Here is a 23438-nt window from a genome sequence, read left to right on the forward strand (position 1 = left end):
CTTATCGTTATCAGGTGAACTTTCGGATTCTGTACAAAACCAACCACAAGAGCCTAGTGAGCCGGCAGCTGTAAGCCAAGAGCCGGAGGTTAGAACTCCAGTAGATAGAACAGTGAACACACCTCAACAGGAACTTCGTCGAAGTGCCAGGATGAGAAAGGGAGTATGTCGTTATTCGCCTGAGAGATTTCGTTGATATTAATCATTTTTTTAATGAAAAAATTAAATAAGTGCCTATTATTTTAATTATTATTTCTTTCATAGATTTAAATTTTCTTAAGGACGAGTATTGTTATATATTACTGATTTATTTAAAATGTACTTTATTAATTAATATTGCAACTATGTTGTTAACCCCTTTTAATACAACTATGTCATTGGAGTTTAGTTTATCTATTCTTTTATAAATAAAGTCAGTCTCAATCAATCCTTAAATGCGTGCGTTTCAAACATAACAACAACCCACTAAAAATCATGTTGTGGACCAAAAATACTCTACAAAAATTTTAATATTATTTTTCCCGTAATCAGCTCAAAACTCACAAATTATACTGAGGTCAGGATTTTCAATCGCTGGTAGGGAACTGAGGACCATTCGAAAAAATATTTTTTATTTTTCTCGTGTTCTTTATACGCATCGACTGAGAAGTATTCCTACATGAAATTCTTTAAAAGACTGTTCCTCGGGACACTCTAATGTATATGTTATCATAAAACAATAAAAATACTGTCTCGTTAGCTTGAGTATTTTTAGAGAAAATGTTAAAGTAATGCACATTTTCTCAAAAATGTTAAATCGGGTTACTACTGATAAAATAACAGTATTATACATACGTATATAAATATATATTTTGAAATATTATCTTATCTGCCATGTATTCCGTTCAATTATTCATCAGAAAGATAAGCAAATTCCACCTTAGTGTAATATCTAATTTGTGTCATAAACATACAATGTGTTCATCGAATCGGTCTAAAATATTTAATTTATTTTGTTACTAATACAAAACGAAATGTTTGTAATAAATTACGCATAAATAACAGAATATAACAGTGAATAATAGAAAATAAAATAATAAGTAACATAAAAAATATTGAAATATTATTTATTTGGAATGCAAAATTTGATAATATTGTTTACTTACATATTACATATCAATAATTAAAAAAAATCCTAAATATGACTATTTTTAAAGTAACAAGTATGTTTTCTGTAATAATAAGTATGAATTTAATGATATTATCTTGTAATGGCGATCAGTTTGTGGTTGATAATATTACGAGTACTAATAATCCAGAATCAACAACAATCAACTTTAATGAAAATCTTGAGAAAGAGTACGTAAGTACATGTACATACATAAATACGTTGTATGTACATACATATGTGTGTGATTAGTCACCAATTCACAAAAAACCGTGGCAAAATACTTTAACATGTTACAGTGTTATATTCCAGTATGTGAAATCTTACATATCCAGTATCAAAACGTCTCTCGGAATTTCTAAAATTTTAGTCGTAATACTATGTTTGTACGGTAACCTTAACTTCTTAATTCGCACTTTGAATTTTACAAGCCAACAATTAAAAAAATTCAAAGTATGCACATCTCAAGGACCAAAGTATGCACTTTTCAAATGGAATTGACGTGCATTTTTCTTAACTATTTTACTGACGTTGTTATACCCTACACTACTTTAGATGGGGAGGATATATTAGGTTTGTGCTGATGTTTGTAATGCACAATAATATTTGTCCTACACCCACATTAAAGTATACCAATCGACATAGAATCATTTTCTGAATCAATTCAGCTTTGTCCGCCCATGTAAACCTTGTAATCAAACTACAGGACGCAATTTTGAATATAATTCATTATCTTCTATTGTCCCAGGGACAAAGCTTGTTGAAAACGGTTAAAGTCGGTTCATTATTTCACCTAGCCCCCATACAACTGAACATTCCGAATAGCGCTTTTGAGCTCATAATTATGTTTTAAGTATATACTCGTATCTCAACAAAAAGAGACATAACTAAATTTGATGACCTTGCCGAATTTTGTAATCATCGGACTTCATTTAGCCCTAGCCCTCATACAAAGACCCCTTCAGAAAATGAGTTAAACAATTCGCAATTCGCTTAAGAGGGCTAGTATCGCAATGAAATTCAGGATAAATCAATTTTATCTAAACCAAATTTTATGTGGATTGGTCCACATTTTCACCCATCCCCGATATAATGTCACTTTCAAGAAATTATTATTTTTTAAATATGTATGTATGTATGTACATATATAGGACGTAAGGTATAATTTAACTAAAATGCTTTATTATAAAAAAATAAATCTAATTTTAATATTTTAACTGGTGTAGGAGGTCATTATTTTTTACACTAGTTTACAATGATTTTGCTCATGATATAAAATCTATATGGATATCTTTATTTCGGCCGTCTAAGTTCAGAAAAAATATTAAAAAAACCTATCACGTAAAATTTATGAATTATTTATAAAGAAAGAAAATGCTAAAACGGGTTAAATTAGGAGGAAAAATTTAATATTTAGAGTTATAGTTATTTTTTATATAACAAATTTTACCCAAAAATCAATACTCATTTACAAATATTTTTCCAGCACTACTGAAGGAAGATTATAAAGGAAAACCTCTTTATCTCAATATTTCAACATATAGGAAAAAAATAAAATTTTTTATTTAACCATCGGATATAGCCCTTTCCAAAAATATATGTTTCATTTCATGAGCAAAAAAACGTATTTATATATATTTTTTCGGAAAGCCTTTAGTATCGACATTAATATTTATAACAAAAAGTGGCAAACTATCCCAATAATAATTTTGCCCAAATACCTTTAACATTCATGTGAATAATTGGGAGAAAAATGGGTGGACTTTCATAGGGGCTTGACATCAGTGATCAAAAATGTGGTACATAGAGTTAAAATAATATATAAGTAACAATATTAATGAATTATTAATTAATAATAACAATGACAAAAAGAGTTATACAGTACTTTTCGCTTATAGTCACAACCCTTAATTACACACTGAGGGCTATATCGCTAAAGTGATTATAAACAAAATTTTTTGTATAACCACAACAAAATCTTATATATATATTCATTTTTTGTGAATACAAAAAAAAATAAAAATTCAAGTTTATTAAAGAAATAAATATTATTTTCATAAATTCATTACATTAAAAAATATTGTTTATATTATATAAAAAAATCAATATTTTTAGTCTGTTTTAGCTTGAGGATGTGGTTACAGTTGTATCTTATATATGTATATATATTTTTTTTTTTTTTCAAATAAAAAATTTGAATTTGCACTTGCTCTAAGACTTTGAAAACAAATTTTTTAGAAACAAATTTCGTGTGTGACAATATCGTGAAGTTTTTTCATATAACATGACTTTTAATAGCCACTGGTAGATGGCATATATTTATGTGAAAAGTGGTTATATCAAAAATGGACTATAAAGTATGAAATTGATCGACAGAGACATTTAAATGTATTTAAATTGACAATATAACTAATGTGAGTATAACAGTGATGACTATAAACGAAAACTACTGCAATTGAAAAAGAAATATACATGTATATTTTACATGTATATGTAAGGTTAATTGTAAAAATGTTAAGAGTTTTAACTTACAAATGAGAAGAATTTATAGAAATTAATAGAAAATACAAAATGGAAAACATAAATAAACAAGTAGAAATTAAAGAATTCATAAGGAACTTAGAGACAAATTGAAAAAAAAAAAAGAAATTGGGTGAAATAGTTAATAAGGTATGTCAACAGAAAGCTGGAACAAAGTGTGATCAGCAGCAATATAGCAAAATGTGTGAAAACAGGAATAAACGTTAAATAACAGGTAGTTTTTAATTTATAGTCATCGGCAGGACTACAGGAGTTTATTGGTTGTAGTAGTTAATAAGGGACGTCAGCAGAAAACAGGAACATGACAGATTAAGGGAAAACAGTTAAAGGAAAATGAAAAGAAAATAATTCGAAAACATCTGATGGTTCGCGAAAATAATATTTACCAAATGATTGGAAATTGTATTATCTACAAAAGTTGTAATAACATCAAAAGTTGTACGACGAACAATAATTGATATATATGCGAATATTTGATACATATGACCTTTGACTTCCACTATCTCATTAGGATTGCGACTTTTATTTCTTTATTAGAATTGTTTAGATGATGCTGTTTACCTGTTTTTATATTACCTTCATTTTGGTCTATTTGTCATCTAATTTATCCGTTGCATGGTATTATAATTGGTCAAATATACCCCTTAAATTCCCTAAATCCAAATTTCGACCGAAATCTTAAAATCTATACCTAAAATGGAAAGAATATTTCAATATAAAAACTGTTTTCCAAAAAGGCCTATGTGGAGTTTTTTTTGAATTGCGCTAAAACGCGTAAAAAATTTGGTTATTTTTCAAAATACATATTAATTAATTTAGTTACCGAATCCGAAAAGGTACATATTTTTCTAAAGCAACGCGATAGCAAAAATACAGGTAAATTAACCTGTTTTTTGCTTTTCTGAAAACCCACATAGTACTAATATTCAAAACAGGGGCGATATGTATGTATTTAAAAAGAAAATAATAAAGTATTTTATTTACTTTATTTAAATAAATCTTGGCTATCTCAACTCTACTGTCGTTATCTCTAAAAATGGAAGTACACACGCGTTGAGGCGGCACCGCGTTTTACGCGTTTATTTAGTTTATTTTTTAATATTTGTCTGTTGGTGAAATTTATTTCATTATAGTTTATTTTTATTCTACACAAAACAAAATACTACTCTGATCAGCTGCCGACACGTCAAAAGTTGAAAGTTGCTGAACTTTTCACGGCAGACGCAGTGTATAACTTGTTAAATGAAAATACACTATTTCAACGTTTTTTGACGGAAGCTTATAACGCGTTGCCGCGTACAACGCGTGTTGTGTACTTCCAACTTAAAATATTGTTACCGAATTACAGTTATTTTATATTATTTTTAAATAATTTTTCCACCTTTAAAATACCCTTTTATCTTACTACCATTACCGCTAAAATAACGTTACCAAAATAATCCAAATACCGTTACCCTTATCTTTTCACTGCTTCAAAACTATTGCCAACCCTGATTTTATATATATGTATGTACATATTTCTAAGTTACCTGATATGTTTAAAAAAACAATAAAACATCGCGTAAACACTTTTTTAATTATTTGTTTTTTATTTTATCGGTAATTCCCGGGTTCAATCAAAAAACGTCGGGAATATGGAAACCCTAACCACAATTAAGTATATTATTAAAAGATAAGAACAATTTTACATCATCAGAGTACACCAATATCTTTGAAGACTTTACAACAGAGACGATATTTCCTATCATATGAATCAATCTATCAGTTACAATTTTCTCAGATAATTTCGGGATAACACACAATTTAGCGATCCCTCTATAATTTCCAATACAACGACGATTCCCATATTGAAATAGAGAAATAATAAAACTCTGCTTCCAATAGGATGGAAAGTGACCGGAGGACAATGATATTGTAAGTGGAATATAAAGTTCAACAACACACATCTTTAGAACAGAAGAGGGAACTCCGTCTGGACCAGGAGAATTAGATGATTTTAAATTCCTTAGGCCTTTAAGAACCTCATTTTCTGTAATATGTAAATCACGAACCATAGTAAAAGTCTCCAAAACGTATGGATATTCATTAGAGAAAGTACTAGTTGTATAAATTCCTAGAAACAAATCAGAAATACCAGGTCCATCAATTAATTCAACATTATTGAATCTCAAAGATATTGGAAATCCACATATTTTACATTTAGAATTCACAAAACTATAAAAACTTTTTTGATCAACATTTATCCTTTCCATCGTACGGCGAAAGTCATCAGAATAGCATTTACGATTCAAAATATCTAACATAGTTAACTGCTGACCGCCTTTCAATATACTTTTTAAATAACCTACTTTTAAGATTCTTAGTTCGTTTGAGTTCTCTAGTAAACCAAACAGGACCACTAGTTAGAACTAAAATCTTCAAAAATCGTAAAATGAGTTTTTATTTATATTGATTTTAGGGTGGATGAAATTCCATCAGTATTTTAGCAAAGAGAACTTAAGTAGTATGGAAACAGCTGTTTCTTTTTTATACCCTCCACCACCATCAGTGGTGATAGAGGGTATATATAAGTTTGTCATACTGTGTGTAACACCAAGAAATATTCAGCTGAGACCCAACAAAGTATATATATTGAGTGTGTTTGAGTGTCACACAGTGTTATGATTAAAAGTATCCAAATAACGGATAAAATAAACATCACTATTGCACATTTTCTTATTTTTACATATTTTCCTTGTAATTTTTGACAAATTTTTGCAAATATTGATAAATTTCTTTGATATTCGACTAATTTTAACGCTGCGAATATATTTTGCATTAGTATAACACTAATCGATATAATTTACATGATTAATTACTTTATGGCATTATATTTATATATGTTCATATATAGACGGGCATTTCTATATTGCCTAAAAATAGTGCTGGCCAATTGGAATATTGACAAATATAAGTGTATTGATATAATAATGCCTAGATTTGAGTTTTTTTCCCCAAAATATAACCGTTTACATTTTTTCTGGGATTTTATTTACAAATTTGTAAACGAAACCAGCTTTATCTGAGAAAAAAACTGTTAAAAATCAACTTATTGTTGGCTTAAATAACCCAGCAAAAAGAAAACGAAGTACTTCCAAAAGAAGAACATTTATCACCACTTCTAAATTAGCACTAAGTGATTTTTTTACCTTCTGTGGAAGTTATGTTTAATGACTTCCGAAAAAACGAAAATAATCTAATTTTCTCAATGCTGAAGATATTTATATTTTTGTGAGTTAAAAAAATTTATTTTTGGGATTTTGTATTAAATGTGTATATTTCCCTAATTAATGTTAATATTATTTAAGTCAAATTAGTTGTATTCTATAATACAATTTCGCATCCAAATAACTTCCAAAAAAGGACATAAAAAGTACTTCTTGGGAATGACTTCAGAAGTAGTAAATTTGGAATCAAAAAAAGAGACATTTCTCCTATGACAAGCCTGTGTTAAAATTATCACATCTGCAGGTCTTTTTCAGTACTTCCATGGAGTAAATTCTCCTTCTTTTTCGCTTCATTGGATGTTCTTTTTTTGCTGGGTAAAGGTCGAGCCTGCAATAAAATTCTTATATTTGTCAATGGCTTATTGAAGGTGTTTTAAGCTATTTGGCGTTTATGAATACGATTTTCCTGAATTTTGTCTAAAATTGTTTAATAAACCTAAAATATGTTTTTATAAATACAGTCGTAAAGATGATTTTAAATAACACATTTTCATACATAACACTATGTCACAAAAATAAATACTTTGGAAGTGATACTATTTTTCTGAAAGGTGGATCCGAGTAGAACAAGAATATGTTTTTGAAATTTGCCAAACACCTCCAAAATCTTAAGTTACGGGTAAAATCCGGTTTTTCGTACATTTAGGCACTTATAAGTCAGTAACTTAGTTAAATCGGGACCGATTTTAAGTTAGATTTAGAAAGCTGAAGCTGAGGCCTTTATAATGACATATGTAACGTTTAAGTAACCTGGAGAGATATGTGTGAATTTCATCAGCAAATATATTTTTTAATTGATTAGAAACCCATGTCTATGAGAAAAACGCAACTTTGTTTTTAAAAATCTGTTACACAGAAAAAAGTTCCAGCATAAATATTATGAACTGCTTTCATTGACTAAAGTTAATAATATTTAAGAATAAGTTCCTTAATTGTATGAATTTTTTCATTTTTATATTTTTAAACATATTCTAGAAGCCTTGACTTAAAATATTAAAAATTTTCTTTATATTTTTCTATTTGTTAAAAAATGTTTGAAATTTTCTTTGGAAAAATTTTTATTTCTTTATGATTTTTAGATTGAAAACAATGAAATATGCGCGTAACATGCAGCATTTTCTGAAGAATGAATATTTCATATTTTGTTTTCCAACATTTTTATTTATTTATCATAAAAATTCGCTAATATGTGATTATTTTCTAAAAAATGGAAGATATTAATAGGTAACTCGGATATTTATTCCAATTTTTATGAAAATCAAAGAAAATGAGCAAAAAAACAAAAAAAAAAATCTTTAATGTACAAATTCATACATTTTATGAACTTTTAATATTCTGAATGAAAATGGTTTGGGAAAAAACGTCATGTTCGATTCATTCAATTTATTACAAAATTCATTCAAGTTATGTATTAATTTTTTTCTGTGTAGAAATTGACGACGTTATTGATTTTTTTTAATACAAAATTGTTGTAAGGGCACTAGCGTCAAATAATACCGTATTGTCTAAAGAATAAGCAGTATCACTAAAGATTACAGCAAACTCATTTATACCGATTTTTGTATTGTTTGAACCTCTTTGACCCTAGTGACCATGCAAATCCGCCTTCAGAAATGATGAAATCAATATCACGATGAAATGCAGCATAAATAACTTTTACATAAATCTAAATATTTCCCTATCCCCCATATAAAGCATCTTTCGGAAAATCAGTTTTGGAAAAATTTTATATTTCTCATGAATAGACATGGGTTTCTAATCAATTAATAAATAGTACGGTTCCTACATAAAATACTTTCAATAAACCTATCCAAACTTGTACAACGGTGCAAAAGTTAACTAAAAAATATGTTTGCTGATGAAAATCATATCTCTCCAGGTTACTTAAACGTTATATATGTAATTATAAACGCTTCAGCTTCTGTTTTCTAAATCCGTGGAGAAACTTAAAATCGGTCCAGATTTAACTAAGTTACTCACTTAAAAGTGCCTAAAGGTACGAAAAACCGGTTTTTATACCCGTAACTCAAGATTTTGGAGGTGCTTGGTAAATTTCAAAAACATATTCTTGTGCTAAGCGGATTCACCTTTCAGAAAAACGTCCCAGGTATTTAAATTTTCGTTTATTTTGTCTCACTGTGTAACAATAGTATATTTAGTATAGAAAAAGAAAATTTTCAGAAGATTCAGATTTTATATAACAAAAAAGTTATGGTATTAAATTATAAAAAAAATATGGAATCATATATAAAAACACAAACTTTGCTACATCATCTAAAGGCCTATATTCATTTCTCTTGTCGGTAAACGGTGGCTGACTAAAAGACAATTGTTTTGTTAACATTTCAATGCCATAGTAAACACATTAAAACTAAGGTAGCTGAGGTTTTAGTGAAACTTGTTATAGAATTGATAAACATTTAATTTATATGGGAGGTACCATGACCCTATTACTAGTCCGGTTATTTTCAGCAAATTGTTCACATGGAATTCAAAATTTGAGGATTCTAGCTATGTTTCCAAGATATACGAATTTTTGTATTTAATTCATATGGGAGGTACCACGCTCCCGTTATCCGCCAATTATTAGACAATTGTTTACACGAATGTCAAAATTTTTCGTGCAAAATTGAGCATTCTAGCTCCAATAGTTTCCCCGATATATGGTTATTTTTATTTAATTATGGTGGGATCATGCCCCCGTGATCCGTCAATTTATTAGGCAAATACTAACATGGATGTTAAAATTGTTTATGCAAAATTTGAGCATTCTAGCTCCAAGAGTTTCCCCGATATAGGAATTATTTTATTTAATTTATTTATTTTTTTATTTATTTATTTATAGCAATTTGAGTTAGAATGCTCAAATTTTACACAAACAATTTTGTCATCCATGTAAACCAAGGCGAATTAACTATAAGGTGAAGTCATTTCATTTTGCGGCGAATTCATGGAATTTTTTATATATGTAGTTTGACAGCGCACATTGGGGCAGATATATGGAGAAGGTTGGCGATAATTAAATAATTAAAAATGAGATTTTCGAAAATTTATATAGCTGGAAAGCTGACATTTCGCTCCATACAACCTTGCCATTAGTTTTTTTTTTCTGGACTCCTCAGGCGGGAGTTAAATTCTTATATACTTATATACCGTTCAACATAGTGTATTTAAAAAATATCAATTTTATAAAATTTTAATTTATTTCATTTTCCCGACTATATCATTATTAGCAAAACATAATGAACAACAACAACGCTAAACGAAATAAACACACAAAAAACAAAATACACAATGCAGGCAAACCAACAGACTTCCAAATATACGAAACAAAATACACAACGCAATGAAACATCCAAACATATGAAACTGAATACACCAAGAAACAAAAACAATATACACAAGTTAATGAAACAGACAGCCAGCGTTGCCACTGTACCTAATTACAAGGATTAGAATGTTTCCATTAAATTTGGTATACATAATTGTATCCAAACCCAATACAAATCGGAAAACTTCTGGAAAATAATTTTAATGTTGAAAAATATGTTGGTTATGTAGCAATTATAAACAAATTTACCCCCACTAAGTTTGAAGTATCCAAAAATCATAATATCGGTTCCCTAACTGCTACATAAAATAGCTCAAAATAATATTAATATGGACCTGTTTTTGACAATAGAGTTCTAAAAATTTACGACAATATACATTTTGATGCAGTGGACCATTTTCAATCAAAAAGTTTTCAATATTTTGGTTATTGTGCCTCTTTACATTTCAGGTGACTACTTAGTTACAATTCGTCATAAACTACATATTTCTTTGTTTCAGAATTTCAAACAAAATTTTGCTCTAGCTCCCACATTAAGTCGTTCTCAAAAAACTGCGCTGAAATTACATAAATTGTTTTAAGAAATTAATGACTCTAGAGTCTAGAAAAATCTGTTGTTTTCAATCCTTAAGTCCTGTTATAGGGCGTTATTCCAAACTTCATTTAATGATTTAAAAATGTAATAAAATTTTGAAATAAAAAAATTTTAATATTTTAATACCGTTTATAAACAAACCTACCAAAAATCGATTTAAACTACCATCCTACCAAATGAAAAAAATCCTACCAAATTTGGTAGGAAAAGCCCAAAACGGCAACGCTGCACACAGCCATCCAAACATATGAAAATGAATACACCAAGAAACAAAAAAAACATACACATGGCAATGAAAACACATCCATCCAAACATACGAAACGAAATATTCAAAAAAAAAAAAACAAAATACACAACGCATGAATAAGCAGTGTTGTTGTTGCTTATTTTTTATGAAATTTTCAGAGGTTGTCTCGGATTTTTGCTAGATATCTGGGGTCTTCAGAAAACTGATTTCAACAGACATGGCTTAATCGACTCCGCTATCTATAAGGATTCAGAATTTATATGTATACTTTATAGGGTCGGAAAATTTTATTTTGGAAATTACAAACGGAATGACAAACTTATTTATTCTTGAGAAGGTGATGGGCAAGGCGAATAGACTATAAGGTGAAGTATAAAAATGTAAAAAGCAAATATAGTCAAAAATTCTCCCGAATTCTCCTACAATTCGTTATAGAAATTATTCAACAATATGTATATTAACCAGGGACAGAAAATAATGATTATTCTTAAAATTTATAACAAAAAAATCAAATACAAGGATTAAGAGTAAAAGTTAATTGAATATACCATTTTTGTTTTTTTGTTGATGCATTATCGGTTAAAACAATGATTTTTATTTTTTAAGTTTTATTTAAAAAACCTAATTTTAATTATTATTCTTTGAGTTTTATATATTACTCAAAAATAATAATTTTTCTTAAGTTTTATTTTTTGTTCAAATCATAACGATTATTTTTGATTTTTATATTTTTCATTGAAAAATAAAAATCAATTTTAAGTTTTATTTTTTTACTTGAAAAATAAAAATTATTCTTGAGTTTTATTTGATTTTTTTCAAAAATAAAACTAAATATGAAAACATTTTCTTTTACAAAATGTTTAGAGAAATGCACGTGTCATCGATCATAGATTCCGGCTGAACATGAGTTTTGGATAGGAACTTGTTTATCTTCGATATGTCATTTACGCTATCTACCTGTTCACAGAAAAGTTTCCAGGAGTCTCGTTTGGCTTTTCGAACGATTTTCTTATATTCACCAAGAGTTTTACAGTACTCATCAGAGTATACTGCGGTCTTTTTACGCCGTGCCCGGTTAAATAGTTTTCGAAGAGTCTTTCCAAGGTTCCAGATCTCCCCGGTTACCCAGGGTTTCTCCTGGGCAGATCTCCGCTCTCGCAGAGGACAGCTGTCCTAGAACGATTCAACCAGGGCATTTGTGAACGTTTCTACTTTGGCGTCTATATCCTCCTTATTTCGACATTGAAAAGTGTCCTGACCTAAACGGTTTAGTAAGGTCGCGAACATTGTCCAATTAGTTTCAGACTTATTCCGAAACTTTATCGGCTTTGGTGGTGGTCTTAGTATTTTGAATCCTGAATTTCGGTTATAAGCTCTTCTGAACATATATTTATACCTAATACTTCTTCTCTGATTCTATTGACAAAGGTGGCTTTATTACCTAAGTTCAATGTGATCGATGTGCAGGTAAACGGAAGCGAGATATATGTTGCTACTATCAGAATAAAAAAGAAATTTACGTGATTTAATCCAGAAACCTTGTAGCGAATCGTCCAAGGTTCCTGGATTAAAGCTATATGTATTTTACCCGTGTTAATTTTAGCCATCAGAGCGTTGGTAGCCGTCTCCCTCCGATGGAGGTTTATTTGGATAACCTCAATCATGGTCATCCATTAAACTGTCTTCCAGCGAGTTGGTTTTCACGTAATCCATTAGTTTCGACAAGTAGGTTAAACAAGAGAATTTGATCTCCTCGCGTATTATGGGGACATTGAGATCCCTATGAATATTACTATTGCGAATGTACCACGGGGCACCTGTTATTGACCTTAACAGTGCTGACTGCTTTCTTTGTAATTTTTCAACATTAGATGAGGAGGCTGTTCCCCACAGTTGAATGCCGTATAGCCATATCGGTTTCATAACTGTTTTGTACAAAAGCACTTTGTATTCCAAGTCTAGAGCTGACCGTGTTCCAATTAGCCAGTACATTTGAGCTGACTTTAATTTTATTTGTGTAACCTTGACTTCAATGTGGTGAGTACATGTTAAGCGGCGATCAAGGTGGATACCAAGATATCTCACATGGCTTTGTTCAGGAATTTTTATATTGTTTATCTGTACGGGAGGACAATTTTCTCGTCTTAAAGTAAATGTAACTTGAGTACATTTTGTTGCATTGACCTTTATTTTCCATTTGTCCAGCCACTTTTAGAATTCGCCGATGTGAAGCTGGAGTTGTTTAGAAGCTATTGAAGGGTTGTTTAGAAGCTATTGAAGGCTTACAAAAGCGGTATCATCCGCAAATGTAGATGTGTGAGTCAGTGCGCTCGTTGGCATATCTGCAGTATATAAAATATATAGGAACGGGCCTAGAATACTCCCCTGGGGTACTCCAGCAGATATATTTCGATATTTTTCTTTAGATCTGATTTGAAAAGATCTTTCATATATATAATTTTTAAGCAGTTTGTGAACATTCGCAGGTAGTAATGTGATAATTTTGTGTATTAGTACATCGTGCCAGACTTTATCGAAAGCTTGAGAAATATCTATGAATAATGCTGAGCAATATTGCTTGCTCTCGAAGGCCTTCCAAATAAGAGTACCTGTTCGATAGTGCTGTGCTTTCTTCTGAAACCAAACTGATGGAATAATGCAATTATCGTTAAGGTGTACTATAAGGCTTTCAAGCAATAGCTTTTCAAAAATTTTTGAGAATATAGACAACAGGCTAATGGGACGGTATGATGTCACTTGAGTGACATCTTTTCTCGGTTTTGGTATCATAACAATTTCGGATACTTTCCATGAGGTAGGGAAATATCCAATACGTAGCATCGAGTTAAAGATGAACAAAATAATTCTCAGTGCTGAATTGGGCAGGTTACTTATCATCATGGTAGTAATTTTATCTATATGATTTTCCTGCCTTTAGACCTTTGATTGCCGTCTTCACGGCAGAGAACCGGAATTTTATTGGGCGTGGAACCACATTATTTATAATGTTAGCACTAATAGAAGAATCTGTATCATTTTCAGTAAACACATTCTCCAAGTGATTGGCGAATGCTTCAAGTTTTTCTGACGTATTTTTTGCCCATTGATCATTCTGGAGGCGTATGGGTGACTCATATGCAATAGGGCATTGCATATGTTTAACAGCTTTCCAGAGACTATATTCTGTTTTCCTAGTAGGGTCTAAGTTTCTGAGATAATTTCTCAGACTAGATTCCTTATTATTTTTTAAGGCGATGTGAAGTCTTCTTTGGCACTGATTAAGTTTAATCTTTATGTTTGGAGATCGCAATTGTTGCCATTGACGCCTGAGTGTTCTCTTTTCTTTAATTAGAGACTCAATGTTCCTAGGACATTTCGAATTTTTGTAGTATCCCAAGGTGACTGGGGGTGTAGAAACTTTGACAGCATCTTGTAAGATATCCGTAAATATATCGACAGCGGATTGTATTTCATGGTCATTTTTCAATGAAATGTTTTGTGGCAAGTGTGAGCTGACATACATTTTATACTTTAACCAGTTCGTCTTCTTGTTAGGGAAACAAGAACAATAGTTTTCCAATTTATTTGGGGTTTCTAATAACGTTAAAACTGTAGGCGAGTGGTCTGACGAGAGGTCCAGTGAAGAGATCAGTGAAATAAATTCTCGTTTTATGTTTTTGATTACAGCAAAGTCAATTAGATAGGGAATCTTATTGAGGTCTGTAGGCCAATAGGTAGGTTGGCCACTAGATATGGCATCTAGTCTGTTATGCGATATTGCTTCTAGCAATTGTCTGCCTTTGGGAGTAATGAGGCGAGAGCCCCAAAATGTATGTTTTGCATTATAATCACCAGCTGCTATGAATCTTGGTCCAAGAGTTTTAAAGTAATCGAGAAACTGCTCTCGATTAATATTATACCTAGGAGGACAATATATTGAAGATATTGTAACTCTGCTATCAGGTATATTTATAGAGGTGGCCTGGATATGGTCCTTTTTGTATTCTGGCATTGGGAAATGTCTAATATTTTTTCTCACTAATATGGCTGTTCCACCACAGGCTCTGCCACTTGGATATTTTGTATCGTAAGTGTAGTATCCGTTAATTCTGAAATAATTCTTTAGGGTAACGTGTGTTTCAGGTTTTGACAGCCCTTTCAATCGGCGCCTTCCCAATTTTGGAAAGGGCAGCTGCACTTTCTTCTGGCGAGTTAGTGGTAACTTCCTCAATTTTAGGATTTGACTCCTCAATCTTATCAGTAGTGGCTACTGATGCTGTGTTCTTAGGTTTTTTAGTGTCCTTTTCGGGGCTTGTTGTAACAGCCCTTCCAATAGGCACCTTCCCAATTTTGAATATGACAGCTTTAGAGGCGAAGTAAGCCCTACCTTTATTCTTGGCAAGACTAGCCATGGAATTCTTGTCGATACCTATTACAAATAAAGTTCCCTCAGGTTCTTCTTTCCTGTAAAACACATCCCATTTTTCCACAGCCAGCTCAGCGTTTTGACCTCCAAGAATTTCCAGTATACGTTCATTAGCCAGTTTGCTGCCCCATCCTTTTATATAGATAGTGGACTTTAAGAGCACCGGAAGTTCACTCTTCTTTGCCAGTCCCAGCTTAGCGCCGTCCCAGGGAGGAGGGATACTTTCCACCAAGTTCCTTAGGGTGCTAACACATTGGTGAGAAGCCAACCTCATTAACATCACGCCCATGCTGAACTCACAGCTCACGCTCTCTATTGATTGTTTGCCTTTTGAAGCGATTGCGTGGTCCACTATCTTATTGTTCACCAGATCTTCTACTTTACTCTGCTGGTTTATTGGAATTTTGCCTGTCGGATTACCGGCATCGTAAACTGCATATCAAAGATCGTTCCGGTGTCTTCTTCTGGCAACTTTGCGTAAGATGGCGGCTCTTTTCCTTTTCCACCGTCTAGCTTCTCCTTCCTCGTTTTTCGAGGCTTCTTTTGAGATACCCTTACCTTCGAGGTTGGTTTCGCCGACGTGTTCGCCTCCGAAATATCTGGCTTGGCGTTGTCAACCTTACTCGCAGGATGCCGACTTGAGGTTCCTATGAGTGAAGTGTGGCTGTGCTTCGACTGTGTATTAGAAGACGGGGAGCTCTTTTTCTTCTTAGGTTTATTCTCAGTTGTCAACTCTTCGGGAGACCTGATCCTCTTTACCTCAGATCTTGTGAGAGAGTCCGATTTTTCCTTAGGAGTGTCGTGGGATTGACTAACTATGATATCCTGAAGCATATTTTTCTACTTCCTCCTCTGTGCTCCAGATAGTCTTTTCTTAGTAATAGGTATGAGGATTCAGAGTCAGAACCCTCACCTATATTTAAAGGATGAGGTAGCTTAGAGCTCTCTCCGAGTACATCCTTCTCTTTCACCACTATGTTTTTGCCAAAGGCATGCTGTACACTTGACGCATTGTCCGCCACGGAGGCCAAGGTACTCACCTCCGTAGTATTATTGTGCTCACGATTGCAGGATGACGACGACACGTGACTCGCAAGTGGATCAACACTTGCTGCCGGTACTGGGTTATTTAGGCCCTGCACCGTAACTTTTAACTTTTTATTTTTATTTTCCATGTTTTTTCCAGTTTTTTGGTCCGTGGGGAATATAATATTCCCAGGTGGTGGACAATCTGCCCTCCCTCAGCTTGAGTGAAACTAAAATTTGGGGGAAGACAGATGGTCCATCACCACCCTCTATCCGCCACCCGGGGACGCACTCGGTAGGAAAAACGGGAAAACTCCCCCGAGATAAGACGGTGTAATGTAACAAACTTTGTAAATTCGCAAATTTAACCCAAAAGTTTTTATACTAAAAAATTTTAAAATATTCCTTGGGCAGCAAAACCAAAATATGTGATCGATAGGGAATTAATATACAAAACGAACCGTATATAGATTTTTTTCCTGAGTACTTGCTATTAGCCGATGTACCGTAAAAAACTTTGACAAATTGTCAAATTTAATGAAAAAGTTTCTATACTAAATAATTTTAAAATTTTCTTTGAGCAGCAAAACTATAATGTGTGATCAATAGGGAATTAATAGACAAATCGAACCATATATTGATTTTTTCCTGAGTACTTACTATAAGACGGTATAACGTAACAAACTTTGACGAATTGGCAAATTTTAATGAACAAGTTTTTATACTAAAAAAATTTTAAATGTTCTTTGAGCAGCAAAACTATAATGTGTGATCAATAGGGAATCAATAGACAAATCGAACCATATATTGATTTTTTTCCTGAGTACTTTCTATAAGACGGTATCGTAACAAACTTTGGCAAATTCGCAAATTTAACCCAAAAGTTTTAATACAAAAACAATTTAAAATATTCTTTGAGCAGCAAAACTAAAATATGTGATCGATAGGGAATGGTTAGAAGAATCAATTCGCATATAGATTTCATTTCTGAGTACTTGCTATAAGACGGTGTAACGTAACAAACTTTGACAAATTCGCAAATATTTTTAAAAAGTTTTTATACCAAAAAATTTAAATTATTCTTTGAGCAGCAAATCTGAAATATGTGGTCGATAGGGAATCAATAGACAAATCGAACCGTATATTGATTTTTTCCTGAGTACTTGCTTTTAGCCGGTGTACCGTAACAAACTTTGATAAATTCGCAAATTTTATGAAAAAGTTTTTATACCAAAAAATTTTAAAATATTCTTTGAGCAACAAAACTAAAATTATTTACCGATAGGGAAACAATATACCAATCGAACACCATATCGATTTTTTTCTGAGTACTGGCTCTGTTGACTGTTTTGTTGCTCAAAGAATATTTTTAATTTTTTATGAGTAAAAACACTTTTTGTTAAATTTTTAATTACTTCAATGTTTGTTACATCACAGCATCTCATAGCAAGAATCGCGAAGAATATTTAATACAGAGATCGATTCCATTTTCGATTCCCTATCGATTATATATTTCAGTTTTGGTGCTCAAATAAGATTTTCAATTTTATGACAATTTTTCACAATTTTATAAATAAAGCAATACGTTTGTTATGGTTTGTTTTCTTATTGTTTACACTTTTTTTTGTAATTTTCCACGTGCATACAGAAAAAGTACTCTTTTTGCAACTCTGAAAGAAAGTTTGTTAAAGTTGAAAAAAGTTTGTTAAAAAGTTTGTTTTCTTCATAGAGGTTATTAGATACGTTTAGATGGTGACAATACATTCGGTTTGCCTGGATGTAACACAACTACTTCTTTCTAATGTTATAATAACATTTTAATCAAAATTTCATTTACATATTTGTAAGAATATATTTTCATATTAAGTTTTATTTTTGAAGAAAATAATATAAATCTCAAGAATAACTTTTATTTTTCAACCAAAAATATAAAACTTAAAAATGATTTTTATTTTTCAATGAAAAAAATAAAACTCAAAAATAATAATTATTTCTTGAACAAAAAATAAATATCGAGAAATAAGTTTTATTTTTGAACAAAAAAATAAAACTTAACATTAAGTTTTATTTTTGAGGAAAAAAAATTTTGCTTGAAAAATAATTATTAAATTTTAAGTTTTATAATAAAACTTATAACAGTTACTGTCTCTGATATTAACACATTCAATATCAAAATGTTGCCACAAATTGCATATCTAAGAACTAGACCGGTTAAACCTATTTCCCCCTAATTTAAAATTTTATTTATATTAATTTTAAAATCCTATATCACGGTATTACAATTAAAATTTATAAATCCAGAGTTACCATAGTGCATTTTTAAGTATTTTTTTAAAACCCATTTTAAACTAGGACCAGAACACATTGAGTTAAATTATATGAAGAAGTAATTAATTCTTCGATTATTCCAAAACAAAACTAAAGATTTATTAAAATATATCATATTTATTGAGAAAATCTTTGCAGAAAAATTATTTGTATAGAGTTACATATACCTTACGAGACATTTTATTAAACTTTTTAGAAAAATATGTAAAGTAATGAATCAGTTTATGTTATGTATATTGTTTCTGAATTATGTATATTGTTTCTGAATTTTAAAATGTTTACACCTCATCCTCTTTTTACAAAATTTTATTTTCAGCGTTAAAAGAGGATAAGATGTATGTCGGATTTGCTCCTAAATGAACATATAAATGTGCATAAAGAAAAAAAGTCCCATTATTCCTAAATATAATTGTTGATATACAAAAACATATATATTTTTTTAATCTTTTGATATATATGTTCTAAAATTGTTCGAAGGGTTATTATATTTTTATAGATTTGTAATGAAGGAGAAATTCTTTTTTTATTGATACCAAACACTTATATCAAAACCTTGTAGTTTATTAATCTCCATGTTTTAAGTACCTTTGCCCTAATGTGCAGCGTCGGGTTTTAGAGAGAATATTTTTATATGGAGTTTGACAACTTCCGGCTAAATTTCCAAGGACAAAAAACAATCAGCTGTTGAAATGACTTCACCTTATTCGTTTCGCCATGGGTGAAGTCATTTAATTTTGCGGCGAATTCATGAAATTGTTTATATATGTAGTTTGACAGCGTCGGGTTTGAGAGAGCATTTTTTTTGGATGGAGTTTGATAGCTTCGGGCTAAATTTGCAAAAAAAATAATCAGCTGTTGAAATGATTTCACCTTATTAATGTAAACATTGTCTAACAGATTATTAAATACAACATTTTTTGCATATGGAAAATTATATACTGGCAACCAAAGTATATTAATAAAATAGCGACATCTCTTGTTGTACAACAACATCTACAACATCAACATGTATTTTGCTTTTGGAATAATTTAAGATTGTGTCAAAATCATATGGTTTTTGTTAACAAAATTTAACAAAATTTTTTTCAACAACAATGGGAAGAAAACTTAAATAAAAAAATACTTTTAGGTTTAAAATATTAAGGATATAGTTATATTTTTATATATTATATAATTTATAACACTTTTAAACCACTTTTCATTCACTTTTTCAACTTTTCACAAATAGCAATACACAACTTAAAAATGGCGACTTAAACAATGTTGATAATTTTCAAACTTTGACAACTTCTAGACAATTGTTTAGACAACGTTGTCTTGATAACAAACGTCATTTTATTGTAAAATTTGTTTAGAATTTTGTTTTTGTGCAATTAAAATTGATTTTTAATTGTTTTTATAAAATATAGCATTATTTCAATAAAACTATCTGTGAGTTGTCGTGATAAAATCAGCGTTTTGTTACCCCTATGTATTAACATAAACAAAAAACTGACAATTTTTCTGCCGACGTTTTGTCAAGTGCCGTGATAAATATTTGTCTAATATAGACATGGGGTAATGTCTTATCTAATGTAATAAATTATTCTGAAATTAAAGAACATTTTACATTATATTGTCCACCTAGGGATTTGAGGACTAATCGCATGTTTGTGGAGTCTGTCCATAGAACTAATTATGCGGAAAATGAGCCTATAGCAAGATGCTTACGCTTATGTAATAGCTTTGCTCCTCATTTAAATTTTAATGTAAATAAGAATTTATTTAAGTTAATGTTATTTAAATATTATAATTAATAATTTAGTAATCTGTAAGAATACGATTCTGTAGATGAAATGAAATAAATAAAACAAGTAGGAAAGTATAGTCGGGCATGGCCGACCATATAATACCCTACACCATGAGTATATTTTAAAAATTTTTATTTTTCATAAAGAAACTTTTATGTTGAATTTTACCTTAATTCCTAAGTATTTAAGCAATTTATTGATAAAAAACAATTTTTTTTTAAATGAGGCTTTATATAGGAGTATAGGTCAAACATGGGCCGATAATCATTAAATTTGGGAAAAGGACATATTTTTAAATAATAGTTAGTTATGTTGAGTTTCATTGCGATACAAATGGTTACAAGTCAATTTTAGACGTTTAAGACATTTTTTGAAGGGGGGTTTGTATGGGGGCTAGGGTGAAATAATGGACCGATTTCAACTATTTTCAATAGGCTTCGTCCTTGTGCCAAAAAACATACTTGGCCCAAATTTCATCAAATTATCTTGAAAATTGCGGCCTGTACCTTGCGCACAAGGTTTACATGGACAGCCAGCAGGACGGACGGACATGTCTTAATCGACTCAAAAAGTGATTCTGAGTCGATCGGTATACTTTAAGGTGGGTGTAGGACCAATATTTTTGTGTGTTACAGATATCAGCACAAACGTATAATACCCTCCCCACTATAGTGGTGTAGGGTATAAAAAGCCCACAACGGATCTGCCAAACCCAGCCCGAGATAGAGATTGGCAGATAGATGCAGGTTTGACGTTATTAAAAGCGGCTTCTATATCAAGAAAGGCAACCATTGTGTAATTTCCATACCCCATGGATTTTTCAATATGACTAACGAGTGTATGAAGAGCCGTCTCAACAGATTTACCCTTTGTATATGCATGTTGAGAGGCAGAGAAAAAGGATTTGTCTATCGAAGTCCTTATGTGGATATCGATTATTCTTTCCAATGTATTCAGCATAAATGATGCCAGACTTATTTAAGTTATGTAATCTTTTGCCTTAGTGTGTGAAGTATTACCCCCCTTGGGAATAAAAATCACACTGCACTTGGCTCATTGAATAGGAATATATGACCAAGAAAGACAGGCTGTGTATAAGTTCCGCAGCCAAGGAACTACAAGATCTATATTGTGTTGAAGATCAGCAGGGATAATACCATCAGGGCCGGTCGCTTTGTAAGGATCAAAGCTTTTAATTGTCCATCGGATAATGTCATATTCAATAGGTACTCGTGTTGCAGTACGTATTGAAGTTGAAGAATTATTCGAATCACATATTGAGATACAACCGGGAAAGTGAGTATTAACGGGATGCTCTAAGGTCTCCTGACTACATGAAGTCCAGCTCCCGTCCATTTTCTGTATATAGCTAGGTACAAAAGGGGACTTTGACAAAATTTTACGGAGACGGCTGGTTTCGAAAGAGCTTTTAATATTGCTACAGAAAACCCTCCACGAATTCCATTTCGTATTCCGAACCAAATTTTTAAATTTATTAACGTTTGCCTTATAAAGGGACCAGTTTCCTGATCTCTTAGCCTCGTTAAAGGACCGGCGGCATATTCTTCTTTTGCTCGCTATGTCAGGACTCCACTACGGAGGTTTGTCCTTATTTAAGCAACTGGATAGCTTGCAGGCTCTCTTCGTGGCAACGCTCAGAGAACTAGCAATCCAATTTGCAGCTAAATCAATATCCCTTTTGCATTCTACTTTCGTAGCAGAGGGAAGAGTAGTGCACAGAGAAGCTTTGTGCTTCTCTCAATTTGTTTTCCTTCTATTCAGAAAGGGTTTTGTAACTTTGACCTGGACCACTATGTCGAAGTCCAGGTAGCGGTGATCAGAGAAGGAGCAGTCATTGGAAACATTCCATTCTTTGATCAGTTCTATGTAGTTTGTACTAATAGCTGTAACATCCAGAACTTCTTTTCTGTTTGTCACAATAAAAGTAGATTCTGAACCTCTGTTAACGACTGACATATTAAATTCTAATGGAAAGTGAATTAAACAGGATTTGAATACAGAAGTTTGTAACCTCTGAGAGATAGTCCAAGGATTTTGCCATGGTGGGTCCACGGGTCTTGGACCAAGATGAGCTCCTCCCCTCTGTCAGCCATCCGAAGGAGCAAAGCACCTGATGCTGCCTTGGAGTGGTGAAGGTTAATCTGAGTTACCTTCACTATCACCAAGATCAGGATCGTACACGACAGTGACGTCGACGTCCTTAGGATCGGAATCCTGCGAAGTGTCTCCATCCTCTGCTATCTTCAGATTGCCAAGAAGATCACCCATTAGACCTGTGGTAGACTGGGAGTCTTCTTGGTTCTCAGAACCAGCGGGATCGTCGGCCTTTACATTTTCGGCCTTGGGCGGAGCCTCCAGTTTGGTACCAGAGACAGCGGCGCTACGTTTGGCATCACTACGATAAATACGTAGGGATATACTATCAGAAACATAGTAAACTTTACATTCGCATTCACGCAATGGCGCAAACGTTTCCTTATTAAGGACAACAGTCCAATTTCTGACGGTTCCCATCGGGGCGGAAACCTTCAGCACCTTCCAATCATGGGTAGGTAGATGAGGATTTCCGCTTTGGAGGAACGCTAGAATTTCCGCCGGGTCATGTGGCTCTGTTGGGATGGTGGCAATTGATCTCGGTCTGCGAGGAATTTCGCTTATCGGGATCACGTCCAGCCTTGCACCTGGCCACACTTCCCCAAGGGACTGAATAGCTAGCTTG

The 23438-nt window shown here is 32.0% G+C and overlaps 1 protein-coding gene across 3 annotated transcripts in view; it reads left to right on the forward strand.

The window, feature by feature from the left end:
• The first annotated feature begins 923 nt into the window (after nt 1–923).
• LOC119609552 (probable G-protein coupled receptor Mth-like 14) overlaps nt 924–23438 on the forward strand; it is an 81889-nt gene continuing 59374 nt past the window's right edge. For 2 of the 3 annotated variants that reach the window (XM_037964389.1, XM_037964407.1), the window contains exon 1: nt 924–1338. In XM_037964389.1, the coding sequence (XP_037820317.1) occupies nt 1181–1338 (158 nt within the window). In that variant the 5' untranslated portion in view covers nt 924–1180. Of the gene's footprint in view, nt 1343–23438 lie in introns of all 3 variants that reach the window. The other variant, XM_037964397.1, reaches the window with a different exon arrangement.

This window comes from Lucilia sericata, unplaced genomic scaffold (genome assembly GCF_015586225.1).
Source record: "Lucilia sericata isolate MDLA Ls3-8-SP2 unplaced genomic scaffold, ASM1558622v1 Contig000024F_arrow, whole genome shotgun sequence".
NCBI classification, from domain to species: domain Eukaryota; kingdom Metazoa; phylum Arthropoda; class Insecta; order Diptera; family Calliphoridae; genus Lucilia; species Lucilia sericata.